The sequence below is a fragment of the Carassius gibelio genome, chromosome A1, assembly GCF_023724105.1.
Source record: "Carassius gibelio isolate Cgi1373 ecotype wild population from Czech Republic chromosome A1, carGib1.2-hapl.c, whole genome shotgun sequence".
Lineage (NCBI taxonomy): Eukaryota > Metazoa > Chordata > Actinopteri > Cypriniformes > Cyprinidae > Carassius > Carassius gibelio.
The window spans coordinates 16,261,582-16,279,383 of NC_068371.1; the positions used below are offsets into that span (position 1 = coordinate 16,261,582).

General features: G+C 36.9%; 1 protein-coding gene and 1 long non-coding RNA gene across 4 annotated transcripts in view; one reads left to right on the forward strand and one right to left on the reverse strand.

Annotated features, from left to right (window-relative positions):
- The window catches only part of LOC128015250 (uncharacterized), an 89,059-nt gene extending 79,593 nt beyond the window's left edge, over positions 1-9,466 (reverse strand). The window contains exon 1 of the long non-coding RNA XR_008183853.1: positions 9,231-9,466. This is a non-coding gene — a long non-coding RNA (uncharacterized LOC128015250). The remainder of the gene's footprint in view (positions 1-9,230) is intronic.
- Positions 61-8,259, forward strand: LOC128014958 (NF-kappa-B inhibitor zeta). 3 transcript variants are annotated; one of them, XM_052598745.1, is made up of 12 exons: positions 61-323; positions 563-660; positions 788-821; positions 911-1,005; positions 1,495-1,856; positions 2,008-2,113; positions 2,278-2,424; positions 5,592-5,655; positions 5,769-5,938; positions 6,017-6,127; positions 6,213-6,380; positions 7,196-8,259. In XM_052598745.1, the coding sequence occupies exons 1-12, from the start codon at positions 128-130 to the stop codon at positions 7,238-7,240; spliced, it is 1,596 nt and encodes a 531-aa protein (XP_052454705.1). In that variant the 5' UTR covers positions 61-127; the 3' UTR covers positions 7,241-8,259. The 3 variants fall into 3 exon arrangements, with proteins under 3 accessions (XP_052454705.1, XP_052454708.1, XP_052454711.1); XM_052598751.1 differs by having other exon boundaries at positions 178-323; positions 548-660; XM_052598748.1 differs by lacking the exons at positions 788-821; positions 911-1,005.
- Positions 9,467-17,802: the final 8,336 nt, after the last annotated feature.

Genomic DNA, 17,802 nt, shown 5'->3' on the forward strand with positions numbered 1-17,802 from the left:
CTCTTTTGTTTGAAGGAGTGCCCTGACATCACGAATCACGTCACTCGCAAATAAGTTCTCGAGTCAGTCAACGTTGCGTCGCGTCATTCAGAGCAAACGCTCGTACGCGAGTCACAGCAAGAAAAAAATGATCATTGATAGAGTTTCTGAGGGCTACTCGGGTCTTCTGGACCGGGACAGCGATGTTATGACAAGTCCGGTCCACCTGTTGTCGTTCTACGGATATTCATCTCCATCAGAACCGAATCTGTCGGTCGGATCTCCGAGCTCTGATTCGGAACAGAGCTGGAGCAATGCGGGTAGCCCCCAAAACAGCGTCAACGGTAGGAAGAAAAAGAATAATTATGAGACTATTTTATTTATTAACCAAACTGAATTGGTGTATTTACTTTGACCGTATAAAGAAAAAAACAATGTTAATGAATAAAATCTATGGTGTTAGATAGACGGGCAAAAGACACACGACGTGTGTAATCATTTGATAATGTTTTCAGTAGGTTTCAGAGGACCGTAATTAAACTAATTAAAATGACTAACGTTTAATTAGTATTTCCCTTCTAAGTGGAAGAACACAGCGCGCGGAAACTGAGTCGGTATCAAGGTGTGCGCGTCAAGAACACTGTCAAAGAGCTGATCATGCAGAAACGCCAAGAGATTCAGGTACATATAATATTACATTATGTTGTATTTCATAATGGGCTATGTCACACATGACTTGCTCCATCAGATTTTAATGAATCCACAATTCTGTATTTCTTATTATATTACATTATGTAAATCTCCACAGGCTCAGCAATGTCAAATTGAAACTGAATGTCCAGGTAAATACATGTATGCAGTTATGATTTGTATATAGTAACAGGGAGATGGCAAAAGTTACTGGGGAAAAAAAAGTTCTGTTTCATTACAGCCATAACGCATGTGCTGCAGAGAACAAAGAGGGAAGTGGAGAATGTCTCTCTCTCTACTGTGAAACGACCGCGAGTCACAGACGCAAACGTCCTAGTATGTTTTGCTCTTCATTTGTCTGATGATTTTTATATCATTGTTTCCCACTCACTAGAGTTTCACTGGTTTCTGAGGTATTTCAAAACAGTGAGATCTTCTAGAATTCTATTTGAAAAGACTTGTGGGGATTTGTTTTTCTATGCTGTACAGTTTAATAAGAATCATGGCATTTCTCAACACCAGTTCTTGAGATCCACCTCTCAGAATGTTTTAGAGGAGTTGAGAAACACTGGGGTAGAGCGAAGGTGATTCTAGACTTTCTCAAATCAGAAGAGATAATCTGTTGACCAAACTTACAGTCTTGTGAGGTTCTGAACTTTCTAAAGCTACAGTCGGTCCTGAGACTCTTCATGTTATGTTTTGTTGCTATTGTGCTGGGGTTTGATATAGAGTTTCCTGCTCAAATCTGCATAGAGCTTCATAACCCTTTTTCAAGAGCTGTTCAGAATACACAATACCAAGTTTTAAACCACTTGTCTCTCCTAGTCTCTGTGTGACCAAGGTGAGAACATGTTTTGTGACACTGAGATGTTGGAGGATATTGGTGACGTCCTGTCCAAAGAGCGGCTCTCCATTGAATCTGTGACAGTGAGAGGATGCCCAGTGCCGGTGTGTTGTCCACCTCAAGATTTGTACACTGATGCTGAAAGCCCCATTTACACAGTCTGCCATCTGTTGCCGTCCATGGAGAACATGTATACTTACTCCATCCCATCATGCGCGCCCAACCTCAATATGACTGCTGCACCCCCAGTGTCCTTTTTTGAATGGCAGATAAAGCACGAGGAGGAGAAACTGGCTGCTTTGAGCTATGTGGATCTCACCACTAGAGATGGGGATGGAGACACGTGAGTACACTTTCATACATTTTTTTACATAATAATCTTCAAATCTCAACTGTCTATGGATTGATTCACAAATGGCAAAACTCAGTTAGGCTATTCTATTGGTTCTTGAGAGGAACATAGCATTAATCATTGATGGTTGACTGATTCTCAGGTTCTTGCACATCGCGGTGGCCCAAGGCAGAAGAGCTCTGGCGTATGTCCTTGGCAGGAAAATGGCTGCCATCGGCATGCTGGATATAAAAGAACACAACAACCAGGTATAGCCAAAAAAAAACGTTCCCGTTTGACCAGTGGGTCAAAGCAAACCTTTAAATCTTGCTGATTTTCGAACACTGAAATGAACACACCTGTGCACACTCCGTCATTAACATAAACAGAAAAATGCGATTACTCATTTGACCTCATACTTCCTCCACTCAAGAGTGCCTTCCAAGTCAGTGTTGCTGCAGATCAACACCTGATTGCACAAGACCTGCTTTTACTAGGAGCTGAAATCAACACCATGGACTGTTGGGGCCGATCCCCATTACACGTGTGTGCCGAGAAGGGCCACACCTCGACAATGCAGGTACCATTTCCTGTTTACTCCCTTTCCCTGAATGGATTTCATTGGTTTCCTCCCTTGTTGTTGGATTTGTATGTTATGTATTGTTGTCAGTCGATCACATTGAAAGGCCCTTTTCAATATCATTTCACATCTTGAGGTGTTTTCACACTCACTGGAACCTCAACCACTAGATTTTCATATTTTTAACTCTGAACAGGGTCTCTGCGGGTCCTTAAAAAGACTTAAATTTAGTTCTATAAAATTTAAGGCCATAAAAAGTCTTAAATGGTACAAGAAAGTTATGATTTCAAGAGGTCTTAAATTACGCGACGGAAAGAATAATTCTCACCTGAAAAAATACTATAGTAATTTATAGTAAATAGTATAGTGTTTTTGAACAATGCTATAGTAAAGTACTTGAATTAATTTGTTGTGGTAATTCTATAGTTGCTGTGATATAACAACCATTCTAATATAAACAAATTACCTTTCTACAACTACAGTATAGGGTATAATATACTTAAATACTCTGTTTACTGTAGTAAAAACTAAAGTATATCACAGTATTACGGTTTATCAGTTCACCATTCTGAAAATCATCTCAATATACATTTAAATTAAATTAAATTAAATTGTGTTACTTAATGAAAATAATGATTGATATTAATAGTTTGAATTAATATAATAATTTATACATTGGACTCATCCATTTTCTTAATAATGGTTTAAAAGCTGAAATGTGATTATAATTTTATAAAACATTTTGTTTTTGTTAAAAACCTGTATCTGAACTGTAAATTTAATGATTAATATGTTACCATAGATATTGCCCTACCCCACTCATATGCTATTCATTTTATGCAGATCTTAAAAGTCTTAAATTTGAGCTTCAGATAGCCTGTTTGAAGAAGCTCCTGCACCTCACTCACTTCAGACATTCCTATTTGTTTGATTAGACATTGTGTGCAAAACATTTAATTCATGATATCCAACAATTTGATAAGTCTTTTTCTCTACTGCCACTATTTTTAAACTACCATCTGTCTAAATCAGTGCACGTGATCTCTGTACAACAGCTACTAATAAAACTAATAAACCTGTGTATTCAGCATGATAACAGCAACGAGACTCACTGCAGGAGATCTGAAGTCTACACTTAAAAATCAGACTTAAACAGACTGGATATGACCCACGAACGTGTGAGCAGGAAAAAAAAGTGCATGGATTCTGATATTGTCAGATCGGTTTCAGGCCTCATTCATATGTGGAAATAGATATGAATTGCATACATGCATTTTTGTCTGCCAGATAAGTGGACAGATCAGATATTCCCGTCAATGCGAGTAGTTCATCACTGAAAAAGCAATGGTGGTCATTGATGTCGACTCATGTGAATGCTCATCCAGGTCAGTACGCAGTATTGATGTTTTCCTATGGAACTGGGCTATTTTTACACTGTTACCCACTGTTGGGAACATTACTTTAAAAAAGTAATTAGTTATAGTTACTCACTACTTGTTCAAGAAAGTAACTGAGTTAGTAACTGAATTACTCTATCATCAAAGTAACTCGTTACCTGGGAAAGTAACCATTTGCGTTACTGTATTAAAAAAAAAAAAAGTTGCTATATGTCAAACAATGTTTTTTTTTTTTTTTTTTTGAGCAGTTTTCACAAGTCAGTTGAAATGAGTAGAGCAGACAGGTGTTCATACATAACTTTCGATATTTATTGCACGTCAACAGACAGCAAGATTTTTATCCTGTACTTCAAGTATTATCTTTGTAAGAAAAGTGTTTTTGGCCACTAGCTTTGTAGATGCGTGTCACACATTACATGTACACATTACATGCACGTTCTTGCCTTTGACCGCAATGAATTTGAAGTAGTGCTTATATCTCCACCTTGAAAATGCCAATTTTTCATCGGATTACTCGCCATTTCTGCTGCTGCTGCTAATCTCTGTTTAGCTGTTGCATCGCGTGTGTTTGTGTGTGTGTGTTTGGCGCCGCTGGCGCGTGTGCTGTAGGGGTGGGCGGATCGATCTAAATATCGATAGTATCGATACCAACACTGGTATTGGTATCGGATCGATACAATTGTAATTTAATCAATATTTTAATTTAAATATCTCTCATCTACGTTCATTATACTTTGCTCGTGTCTTCTACCTCTACAATCCTGAGCATCTGTGTAAAAAAACTGTCTCTGATTGGCATGAAACACATGACTCTGCCTTAGCCAATTATAATCGCTTATCTCGTTATTAACCCACCTCCTCACTCGCTGTGTGAGCCAGGGCTGCGTTCGGATTGCATAGTTTATTAAATCAATGCATAGTAACGCACCGCATTTAACGTCCAGTAATGTAAACGGCGTTATAACGACGGGAAAAGTAATTAGTTAGATTACCCTGTTACTGAAAAAATAACGTCGTTACCTAACGCAGTTCTTTTAAAAGGCGTTATTCCAAACACTGCGTTACCACAGGTTGTTACAGTGATCTGTCCCAATTTTGATGGTGGGGGGAGTCAGGCTGGAGGGGAGGACTGTGTAAAAACGTGATTGGACGAGTTTTGAATAGCAGTTGGGCTTGTTTTGTTTTGTAGACTTGGTTCATCTTTAAAAGAAGATGTAAGCTGGTCATCACCAAAAAAAAATATACACAGTTGTTGAATAACTAGTTGACTATTCATCAACCATAGCCCATCCCTGAAGTCATTAAGTTTATGTACAGTACAGTATTTCCTTGTTAACCTGGGCATGCATCTGTTAGCCACTGTTTTTCCTCTCATCATTTTCTCATCATCTATCAACAGTCCATGTCTATCATTTAATCAAATGCTCCATGTTTATTTAACCATCCGTTCACTGACTTCCTCATAACATGCTTGACTAATATGCATTTCCTCAAAAAAGAGGCACGCAACACAGGCAAAAAAATTCCCTTAACTGGCTGCACAAAACAACATCCTTTTATAAGACTGGAAAACAAAATGCCTGTGTTTCTGTCAGCCACTAACTGTTGACAGATCATGGCACGTAACCATCTCTGCAATCGTTAACGCTACCACTCTCATGCAGAATCCCTCCCTTCTCCCAGAATTCCACAGTGTGGTACATGTTGAGATCTGTTTTCTTGTAGATCTTTCTTGGGCTTGTAAGTACCGAACTCATTGTTTTCCTTCAGGCCATCCAGAATTCCATGCAGACTAGTGGGCGACAAGTCAACCTGGAGGTGGTCAACTATGATGGTCAGTGTCTTGTAGAAACAAGATAATTTGTCCTAATTAAGGAAGTATTTTATTAAATAAATACATCAACAGTTGATGTTACAGCACATTCAAAAACATGCGTGTGTTTGTAGGACTTACGCCTCTCCATGTTGCAGTCCTGTCCCACAATGCTGTAGTGCAGGAGCTGTGCTGTCACGAGACGCCCCCCTCTGCTCAGAATCTGGCTCTGCTGCAGAAGAGGAAGCTACTTGGGGATTGTATCAGCACTTTGTTGCTCATGGGTGCATCGCTGGAAACGAAGGTGAACATGGTTCTGTTGCCACTTAAGGTGTCATTGTGTCTGTTGTTCTAGACTACATAATGACCTTGTTTCAAACAGGACCGCAAAAGTGGCCGCACCGCTCTGCATATGGCTGCTGAAGAGGCTAACATTGAGCTTCTGCGCCTTTTTCTGGATCAGACCAACTCCTTCTCTATCATAAACGTAAAGGTTAGTGAGCAGTGTTGTGTGGCACGCTGACCTGATGGAAGTCAGCCCTAGGGCTTGATATGACCTCTCACTGTGTGATTGACAGGCATTCAGTGGAAACACAGCGCTGCACATGGCCAGCGCTCTACAAGGCCGCCAGGCTCAAGTAGACGCGGTTCGATTACTGCTGAGAAGAGGAGCCGATCCCAGTGCCAAGAACCTGGAGAATGAGCAACCGGCCCAGCTAGTGCCCGACGGTCCGCTGGGTGACCAGGTAAGAGAACTCCAGCTAGTTTGATCTCTACACTAGAGAAGGGCATTTGTCATGTCTTCCTTTTTGAGAACTGGAAAGCTAAGTAAAGCGATTAATTTATTAACTGAGGGGACGGGGCTATGGATTTCATGGAGTAAATAATTATGAGACACTTTTAATGAAAACTTTTATAACATTTTTGATGAGAATATGATGGAGGATAAAACAAAATATGCTAGTTATTAAAAATGCATCCATATTTTTTATTTTATTTTTGAAAGATTGCGATTGAAAGCATATGAAACACATGTCAGTAATGTTTGGCATTGTCGTTTGAACTGTGAGAACTGAAGCTGAAGTGAATGTGAACTTTGGTAAACTGAGTCGCTTTTTTAGCTTGTTAATTTCCTGATCGAAATCCTTCTTATATGATATTAATCAGATAAATACACAACATAAATGTAAAACTGCAACTTTCAGTAAGTCCATTTATACAAAATGGAATACACAAGTAAACTTTTAAACTTTTTTTATGTGTAACTCCTATTGTGCATGTACTCTCATGGCTGCATATTAGTTCCTAAGACCTGCTTTTGAATAGTCATGCAGTGTTAATTTATTAATTATTAATTATTTATTAATTTAATTTCATGTTAATTTTTTTTTTAATTTAAATTTTTAATTTAAATTTAGTGTTAAACAAGAGAGGGCAAGACTGGAGTAACGTTAAGGAAACCAATTTGAACAGTTTACGCAAAGAGCCTCAGGCTCTCTGCATGACTCACTGATCCCATAGATATTTCCAGTGATCCTTTTTTTCTCTGTAATTTCCACAGGTGCGTCGGATCCTGAGAGGTAAAGGAGCACAGTCCCGGTCATGAGCGACCATCCCATTCTTCCCTTCAGAATCGCTGTCAGTCAGGCAGTCCGGTCTGTGTACAGATTCATTTGCCACTTCAGGCAGATGTTGGTTGTTTCTGTGAAACAGTTTTATCATTGTTCACTACTGAGTAGTAGACGGTACAGGAAAGTGAGAGCAACAGTTCAGAGAAGCTACCTGATATTAGAAGAGGAATCCAGTGTTATGAGGAACTTCAAGAAGGAGTATTCAGAAAGTAATAATAAATGAAAGCTAGAGCGTTAAAGAGAAAGAAAATTAAGTCTTACTGTCATCCAGATTCACTGGATTGAACAGTGATTCATCTCTTGTTCAGTAGCAGATCTGAAGTGTTGCATTTGGCTGTGGTGTGTAAAAGGTTGTAAACTATAATCTCTAAACAATGTAACTACATCCGTATTGTTGTTATTATTATTATTATTATTATTACTCTTATGTGTATTTTGTCAGAAGGTTTGCAAGTTAAACATTATGAACAGACTTTAACTGAGATTGTAATCAGTAACTTTAAACCTGTTACACCAGAACGTTCATGTTTGTTGGCTTAAGGCGTGTTTCAGCACGTTATTTTGGGACTTTCTTCCATCAATAATTAACTTTTTGTGCTGGCATGTGACTCTAGAAGTCATCTAATTATCTTGAATTATTATTCCGATTTTTTTTATTATTTTTTTATTGTAACTGCTCTTCTCAGAATCAACACTAAAACCCACATAAAAATAGGGTTAAAGGTGATTATTTATGAAGACATAGAGATTATTTTAGTGCATTTTAACTGCTCATATTAAACAAATCTGCATGATATTGCTGATGTATATGTCTTTGTGGTGATGGGATAAGTATACTGTATATTGTTATTTTGTGTATATATTATATAATTCTGCATTATTTTTCCATTGTGCTTCATTAGTGTTTTAGTGTTTCCTTTGCAGTTCACTTGATATTCTGTGAGTTTGAATAACCAGCTGTAATTCAGTCTCAAATAAAGTTTCCTTGTTCGTGTCTGCTGTTCTCATGAGAATTTCAGTCATGCCAGGAGGATGAAACAGAGCTAGAATCGTATTTCGGAATAGTGTCAAAATAAGAGAAGAAAACTAATCCAAGACCAGGAAATATCACACTGTTCAGAACAAGTGTACATCGAAGTACAACTTACAGGAACTAATGGAAAAGACCAGAAGATTGCAATAACAACAGCAGAGAAGTTGCAATAACAACAACAGAGTCTTTACTCATTTTCAAAAGAACATCTAAAGACTCATCTTTTTCAACAGCACTTAACCAACTAATACTAGCACTTTTTCTTTCTTGTCTTTTAATTTATAAAAACTAAAAAATACATGGCTATGCATTCAATAGTCAAGTCAAGTCACCTTTATTTTTATAGTGCTTTAAACTAAATACATTGCGTCAAAGCAACTGAACAACATTCATCAGGAAAACAGTGTCAATAATGCAAAATGATAGTTAAAGGCAGTTCATCATTGAATTCAGTGATGTCATCTCTGTTCAGTTGAAATAGTGTCTGTGCATTTATTTGCCATCAAGTCAACGATATCGCTGTAGATGAAGTGACCCCAACTAAGCAAGCCAGAGGCGACAGTGGCAAGGAACCGAAACTCCATTGGTGACAGAATGGAGAAAAAAACCTTGGGAGAAACCAGGCTCAGTTGGGGAGCCAGTTCTCCTCTGACCAGACGAAAACCAGTAGTTCAATTCCAGGCTGCAGCAAAGTCAGATTGTGCAGAAGAATCATCTGTTTCCAGTGGTCTTGTCCTGGTGGTCATCTGAGACAAGGTCTTTACAGGGGATCTGTATCTGGGGCTCTAGTTGTCCTGGTCTCGGCTGTCTTTCAGGGATGTAGAGGTCTTTCTAGGTGCTGATCCACCATCTGGTCTGGATATGTATTGGATCCGGGTGACTGCAGTGACCCTCTGATCTGGATACAGACTGGATCTGGTGGCTACGGTGACCTCGGAATAAGAGAGAAACAGACTAATATTAGCGTAGATGCCATTCTTCTAATGATGTAGCAAGTACATCGGGTGTTATGGGAAGTGTTCCCGGTTCTGGTTTACCTAATTAATGCAGCCTAAAAATCCTTTAACGGATTTGGATATTAAAAGTATATTAGTATGTTATGTGTGTAAGCCAGGTTAAAGAGATGGGTCTTTAATCTAGATTTAAACTGCGAGAGTGTGTCTGCCTCCCGAACAATGTTAGGTAGGTTATTCCAGAGTTTAGGCGCCAAATAGGAAAAGGATCTGCCACCCGCAGTTGATTTTGATATTCTAGGTATTATCAAATTGCCTGAGTTTTGAGAATTTAGCGGACGTAGAGGATTATAATGTAAAAGGAGCTCATTCAAATACTGAGGTGCTAAACCATTCAGGGCTTTATAAGTAATAAGCAATATTTTAAAATCTATACGATGTTTGATACGGAGCCACTGAAGGGTTGACAGGACCAGGCTAATATGGTCATACTTCCTGGTTCTAGTAAGAACTCTTGCTGCTGCATTTTGGACTAGCTGTAGTGTGTTTACTAAGCGTGCAGAACAACCACCCAATAAAGCATTACAATAATCTAACCTTGAGGTCATAAATGCATGGATTAACATTTCTGCATTCGACATTGAGAGCATAGGCCGTCATTTAGATACATTTTTGAGATGGAAAAATGCAGTTTTACAAATGCTAGAAATGTGGCTTTCTAAGGAAAGATTGCGATCAAATAGCATACCTAGGTTCCTAACAGATGACAAAGAATTGACAGAGCAACCATCAAGTCTTAGACAGTGTTTTAGGTTATTACATGTAGAGTTTTTAGGTCCTATAATTAACACCTTTATTCAAATTGGTGTGTTTCACCGGGCCACGAAGAAATATAGAGCTGAGTATCATCAGCATAACACTGAAAGCTAACACCATTTTTCCTGGTGATATCTCCCAAGGGTAACATATAAAGCGTGAAAAGTAGCGACCCTAGTACTGAGCCTTGAGGTACTCCATACTGCACTTGTGATTGATATGATACATCTTCATTCACTGCTACGAACTGATGGCGGTCGTATAAGTACGATTTAAACCATGCTAATGCACTTCCATTAATGCCAACAAAGTGTTCAAGTCTATGCAAAAGAATGTTTTGGTCAATTGTGTCAAATGCAGCACTAAGATCCAGTAAAACTAATAGAGAGATACAACCACAATCAGATGATAAGAGCAGGTCATTTTTGATGAGGCTTAATAATAGCCAGTTTGAAGGTTTTGGGGACATATCCTAATGACAATGAGGAATTAATAATAGTCAGAAGAGGATCTATGACTTCTGGAAGCACCTCTTTTAGGAGCTTAGATGGTAATAGGGTCTAACATACATGTTGTTGGTTTAGATGATTTTTCAAGTTTGTACAATTATTCCTCTCCTATAGTAAAGAATGAGAGGAACTGTTCCTCAGGGGGTCTATAGTGCACTGTCTGATGTGATACTGTAGCTGACGGCTGAATGGTTGCAATTTTATCTCTAATAGTATCGATTTTAGAAGTAAAGTAAACGGATCAAGCAGTTTTTAATGCTTTTCTGTAGGATAGCTTACTTTCCCGCCAAGCAATACATTTAACTCTATTTTTGTTTTCCTCCAGCTGCGCTCCATTTTTCGGGCTGCTCTCTTTAGGGTGCAGGTATGCTCATTATATTTATACTAGAGTAACTGAGACTTGTCATGGCACTTGTATACTGTTGTTGTTCTCTTGTTGACCTGACTGCTTCTATTTTTCTCATTTGTAAGTCGCTTTGGATAAAAATGATTAAATGTAACAATAGTAATGTGAATGATGGCTGTCCATTATTGGCACAATGATTACCTGTTACAGTGTTTACCAGGTTAAGCATTTGTCATGGTCATGATCATCTGCAACTAAACTTTGACCTTTAAATGTAATATTGAGGCACATGTTTTTGACTATGTTGTATATATTTTAGGCTGTGATGGTTTTTTGATTAGCTTTTCATTGAAACATCTGATTAGTTTTAAATGGTCTAACTAATATTGCATTTGTTAGTGCTACTGACAGTTATTTGTAATGTAATGTTTAAATATTGTGTGCACTTGCCCGGGACTGTAGATGGAAATTAGCATTCGCTAACTCTTGTACAAAACATCTTTTCATAAGATTAATGTATTTTGTACATTGTCCCTGACAAATAAACTAATTAAATAAATAAATTCATTTATAATCATAACAATGACTAACATGCCACATTAATATACATACACTAGGCACACAGAAGACACTGAGAATAGATTAAAAAAGTATATCCCAGAAAATTCCCCTTACATATGTAAGATGACCATTTATATAAGAGGAAAGCACAATATGTCATTGTGTAACAGATGGTAGATTTCCTCATATTCTGATTGTGGAGAATCTGGTAAAAACTCTATAGAGGACTTTTGGGAACCAACAAAAGTTTTAAATCATCAGCTATAAACTACTTCTGCAATTGCTTAGCAAAAATGATTAGCGGCCTACAAACTCCATTGAGAGTGTTGAAGCTGACTTCTGCTGATAAAACTGCAAACTATTTTCTTCATTAAAAACCACATCTCTGACTCCTTGTCTTTGTTCATCATACCTGGTCCTTGAGTTTTAATTGTTAATTCCCCTATAGTCAATGGTGTTATGAGGAAATTCAGGAAGGAGTATTCAGAAAGTAATAAAAAATGAAAGACACGGCGTTAAAGATAAATAGTAATTTCTTTTCAGTTCTTACACATCACATTGCGGCATGATTACTGTTTTTCTTGTGTATATAAATAACCAGTATAGAAACATAAAACCACAATATTCTCAGTTCAGTGAACCTCAAGTTTCATTAACCTGAACCAGGACTCACATCAGAAATCCCCTCATACTGAACAACATTTTGTATTCCCTGTCAATGTTTTTATTTGTTTACATGCACATTGTTTAATTTCAAAAGTAAAAAGAAAAAGATACAAGCACGACAAAGATTATTCAAATAAAGATCAGTGAAGGTTCTGTGAACCTGTTAATTCCCTACAACCTGTCACGATCATCAGCTGGAGTGCCCATGAACTCCTATAGAGGGCACTCCACTCATTCCACATCACCACAAGGTGTTCCCCATTACCACTCCCCTATATTATGGAAGCATATGGGTAGCATTATTCAATTTGGGATGTAATATGCAAAATGACAATGCAATATGTAAAATGGCAATGCATTTCTGTATTTACATTTACATTTTCCAATACATTTGTGCAACGTTTGGTGCAAAATGAAAATGAAAATGAAATTACATAAGTTTAATTTGCCATTTCATAGACCAGTTTTAATATGTAAAATGAATACTAATTTTAACGCTTTATAAGTTGCAAAATTAAAATGAAAATGTATTTCAGAAATGATTAGATATGTCTAACACGTTCAAGCAAAAACTGTGGCAAAATGATCATTTAAATGCTATTTTTCTTAAATGCATTAACACTCACAGTCAAGACACTTACGATTGCATTTTCATTCAATGACCCGCAATGAATGTAGCAAAATTCAAAGTGCACATTGAAAATGCATTCCGAGCCGATCACATCTCCGCCCCCTCCCGCCCTGTCAATCACTGCTTGAACAAGGCGGGACTTACAGAAGGTCAAGAGACTGAAGTGAGAGAAAATGGACAAGACAGTTGGCCTGTGTACGTTTTGATCATTTCGGTTTATGGCTTCAATATTTCATTCGAACTTGTGGGCGGAGCTGAAACGCTGCTTTCATCTGATTGGTCGAATCGCTCCGCTTTCAGCTTGGTCTTTTTATTCTTTCAGACAAGAATAAGAATCAGTGCGAGTGAAGCACTGTAATGTCTGAAACCACCGCTCACTGTTAATTAGCATAATATTTTAATCAGATGTAGCTGGGCACACAATTTGTGCTGCTGAGACCTGCAAGAGACCCCGTTAAAATATTGTCCCACTGATAAATACAGTGCAAATAGTTCTGTCTCCTTGGATAACAGTGAAGTGGAAATAAATATAGTTAAATATATGAAATAAAATTAAATAGGATTTTTTGGGAAGGTAAGTCTGGCCAGTTATACAAGCAACACGAGTCGGAAGAGTCTGAAGATCTGAGCTGAATTGGGTGAAACAAGTTCTAGTCTGTGTCAATTACTCTCATAAATAATAATAATAATAATAATGTTAACTGTATTTTTTGGTATAAGTTACATCAGTCCAAAAATACGCCATGACGAGGAAAAAAAACATATATAAGTTGCACTGGACTATAAGTTACATTTATTCAGGACCAAGAGAAAACATTACCGTCTACAGCCGCGAGAGGGCGCTCTGGGGTAGGCTAAAGCAGCACTGAGCAGCATAGAGCTAATTTTACTATTTTTATTTAGGAATTTAACTATATTAATTTTTTCAATTATTTATTAATGTCACACTTAAACATGACTTAAAAGATTGAGAGTGGTTCATCCGATTCGACCAATAAGATGAAAGCAGCGTTTCAGCTCCGCCCACAAGTCCGAATGAAATATTGAAGCCATAAACCGAAATCATCAAAACATACACGGACCAACTGTCTTGTCCATGTTCTCTCACTTGAATCCTCTTCTTGAGATTTGAGTCTCTGACCTTCTGTAAGTCCCGCCTTGTTCAAGCAGTGATTGACAGGGCAGAAGGGGGCGGAGATGTGATCGGCTCGGAATGCATTTTCAATGTGCACTTTGAATTTTGCTACATTCATTGCGGGTCATTGAATGAAAATGCAATCGTAAGTGTCTTGACTGTGAGTGTTAATGCATTTAAGAAAAATAGCATTTAAAGGATCATTTTGCCACAGTTTTTGCTTGAACATGTTAGAGATATATAATCATTTCTGTAATACATTTTCATTTTAATTTTGCAACTTATAAAGCGTTAAAATTAATATTCATTTTACATATTAAAACTGGTGTAGGAAATGGCAAATTAAAATTATGTAATTTAATTTTCGTTTTCATTTTGCACCAAACGTTGCACAAATGTATTGGAAAATGTAAATGTAAATACAGAAATGCATTGCCATTTTACATATTACATTGTCATTTTGCATATTACATCCCAAATTGAATAATGCTACCCATATGCTTCCATACTATATGACCTGTGTTTGGACTCTCATTTAGTGCAAAGTCTTGTTTAGTTCTATCTGGCATTTCCGAGCATTTTTCCCTGTGGTTGTTCCTTCCGTATTTGACTTTGGATTGTGTATACTGACTTTAATTCTCTGTTGCCTGCCCCGACCTCTGCTTGTTACTGTTGCTGATTCTGGATATCCCTGACATACCTGACGCTGTTTTCTCTGATCATTGCCTGTTTGACCATTCTCTTATTAAACCACTGTATATGTATCTGAACATCTCTGACTCCTTGTTACACAACCACAGTTTCATTGATCTGTGCTGTTTAAATAATAATCAGTAATAATTAAGACCAATTTAAGATTCAACCACTAATTGACCGATTGCTCATTCACTTTTCTCAATACTTGCCCTCATTGTCTATGCTGGTATCAAAAACTTTTTTTTAATAATGTTATTATTAACAACTAGTACATGTGCAGATCAAACTCAAGACATTATCATACTAAAACTAGTAAAGCTTTATGCATTACACATTCCAGGTGTGTCTGTTTAGTGTCATTTAAGTGTGCAGTAAAAACACAATACAAACATGTTGGACCTGTCTGATGTGGCACGCTAGTGTCTTGAAGAATTCAAGCAGTTTTACATCTGATTTTTTATTTTAATTAATAACTTAATATTTCCCAACTTGGTTATTTTTTGTTGCACATTAAATAAAAGCACATGCCAGAATATAATTTTGTGCATCTGAATCAGCTCCCGAGCTCCCGAGCTTGCAAATCAGTATATAGTGTACACAAATTCGGTCACTGGTAAGTTCCCTGACTCATTCATTGCACATTGGGACAGTGATCAATCAAATTCCAGTGACAAGATTAAATAAAACGTCAACGGACAACATAGTTGAACATCATCACTGGTATTAATAAACAACAGGAAGGAACAATAAAATTTTTATATTATAATTTTTTTCTCTTTAAACACATCATTCTGTTTCATGTTCTTACATCATTTCAGCTGAATATTAATTATAAATGTTAATTAGATGTGTTCTTTACCTGTCTAGCGATGTGTGTTTATGTTGAACTATACAAAGTTGAATGTGTTTATGTGTTTATGTTGATCTATTCATAAACAGCTTGTATCACTCCAAAGAGAAAGTATAATTTGAAATAGCATCATCCTTTACAATTCTATAAAAATGTAACAAAAATGAACAGGAATGCTTTAGCAGAGTTTAATCCTTTTGGGTCTGATCCGATTTCAACCTCTTATTTCAGACTTCTGACTCATTTTGGATATATTGTTATTCCATTTGAGTGTGTATAATTGTACATTTGCGTGTCTGTGAGTGTGTGCGAGTGGATGTGTCTGTTTTGATGTTTTAGAGTGTAACCCTTTCCTTGCGGTCCACTTTTTTACTGCATTGTGGTTGAATTATTTATTTAATTTTACATATTTGCTGTGTTACAGTAACACCAGTTTATAGGTGTTTGTGTGTGTAAGTGTGTGTGTGTGCACATGTGTGAGTGGGTGTGCCAGTTTTGCACTCTTGATGTTTTAGAGTTTCACCCCTTAATTGCTGAGTACTTTTTTCTACACTGTGGCTTTTGCACACAAAAATTAGCTAAATTCCCATTTTATTTCCTATATCTGGTCATTTTTGACTGGAGACCAAGAGTGTGATTTGTACGACCAAAAAGCGAAAAAGCGAAACATTTTCTATTTTTCTATTTTTTGTGTACACTATTTTCGTACTCAGTTTACATGCTTGAGGCAGTTTGTAACATGAGTGACTTTGTTATAACTTACGTTATAGATTTAGGAACAACATACTTGGCTGACAAGCTAATAATTAACATTATTAACAGAGTGGGATGCTGCATTTAAGAAAAATACAGGAAGGTTTCTCTAAAGTCTTTCTAATCACACTGATTTTAATTAAAACATAATTTGGAATATTTGTATTTAATATTTAATTATTTAATATTAATTAATTATTATTATTATTATTCTATAGTAATTGAGTTATTTATTACATCTGATTGGCAAATACAACACATACAGTACAAACTCAACCCATGATAATCAAACATACTGATTGAGTTACACAAGTCAGTAACACCCAGGACTCAGCTGATCTCAGCTCTGTTGTCAGGCATTATTGTGAGAAGAACACTGTCTCAATGGCTCTGGTTCATGCTGAAATTACAGTATGGGAACTCCCACTTCCTCCTGCAGATGCTGTTGTATATCCTGTCCAATTCATATTCCCAGCACTGATGTGTCATCCCACAATTGCTGTCTTTTTATAGATTATTCATGACATAAAAACACAAAAACCAAACATCTGATTTGTCAAACAATAATGTCACAATGACAAATTTCATAATTCAGATGATTTATTCTGATGTTTTGGTCATGTCAATGACTTCAATTTTTAAGATGAAAGGAAGAAATATTACATTTTATACAGTTAACTGATAAACACACATAAAGACAGTTTAGTCACCTATCAAATATGCTGACCCTTTACACTGCGACGTTCTGGAATCTCCGTGGCCAGTCAGAGAATGAATGCTGTTACACAATAGTGCAATAGAAACTTACGTAAATGAGAGGCTCAACCGTCCTTCTGAAAGTGAATGTTGTTTTTCATGTACATTTGAATGATGTTCCCACCCTGATATCAGTCATTTTGGGGTGTTGCAACATGATGTTATGATACAAATATCACTAGTTCACAATACAGCTCAAAGTAGCTTTACAGAAAATCACACTGATTAAACTGAGCAGTTTAGAGCTATTCTTACATGATTATTTTAACTCTTCAAGATTGAGTAAATGTCTCTTTGTCAGTGACAATCCGACCAAGAAGACAGGAAGAAACTTGCTGCTACTGGATTTAACATTGAGAAAAGCCTTTCTAAAACATCATGGTGTCTGGACGGCAATTTACAAATCAATTCTGTGGCTGAATGCCACAAAGTTTAATTTTTGACCAAACTATGCAAGCATCACATCTGAGAAACTGTGACTGCCATTTTTAAATGAAATACTCCTGTGTTCAGACAGACTGAGATCAACATCTAAATCTTCTAACACTGTTTGGCATGCTAGATATTGCATAACCAAATGTGTCTCAGCGTGTTAGTAATGTCAGAAATCTGTTCATTCTTGATTTTTGTGTCTAACATTATTCTCCCTCATACTGGGTCTTCATCAGATTGTCGCATTGAAGAACAAGAGAGTCAGATTGTTCTACAATAGGAATATAAATGTGTCTGTTTAATGCAGCCAAAGTTAAATACAATTAATAAAGACACTAAACATTCCCAGATCATGTGTTCTAATAGAACTGGTTGATGTGAACACTCATAAATGGGTAAG

Excerpts from the sequence above, each read along its gene's own strand:
- LOC128014958 (XM_052598745.1), top strand. The coding sequence starts at position 128 with ATGATCATTGATAGAGTTTCTGAGGGCTACTCGGGTCTTCTGGACCGG. Across the intron at positions 661-787 it reads AGAAACGCCAAGAGATTCAG|GCTCAGCAATGTCAAATTGA; the intron begins GTACATATAATA and ends AAATCTCCACAG. Across the intron at positions 5,656-5,768 it reads GGAGGTGGTCAACTATGATG|GACTTACGCCTCTCCATGTT; the intron begins GTCAGTGTCTTG and ends GTGTGTTTGTAG.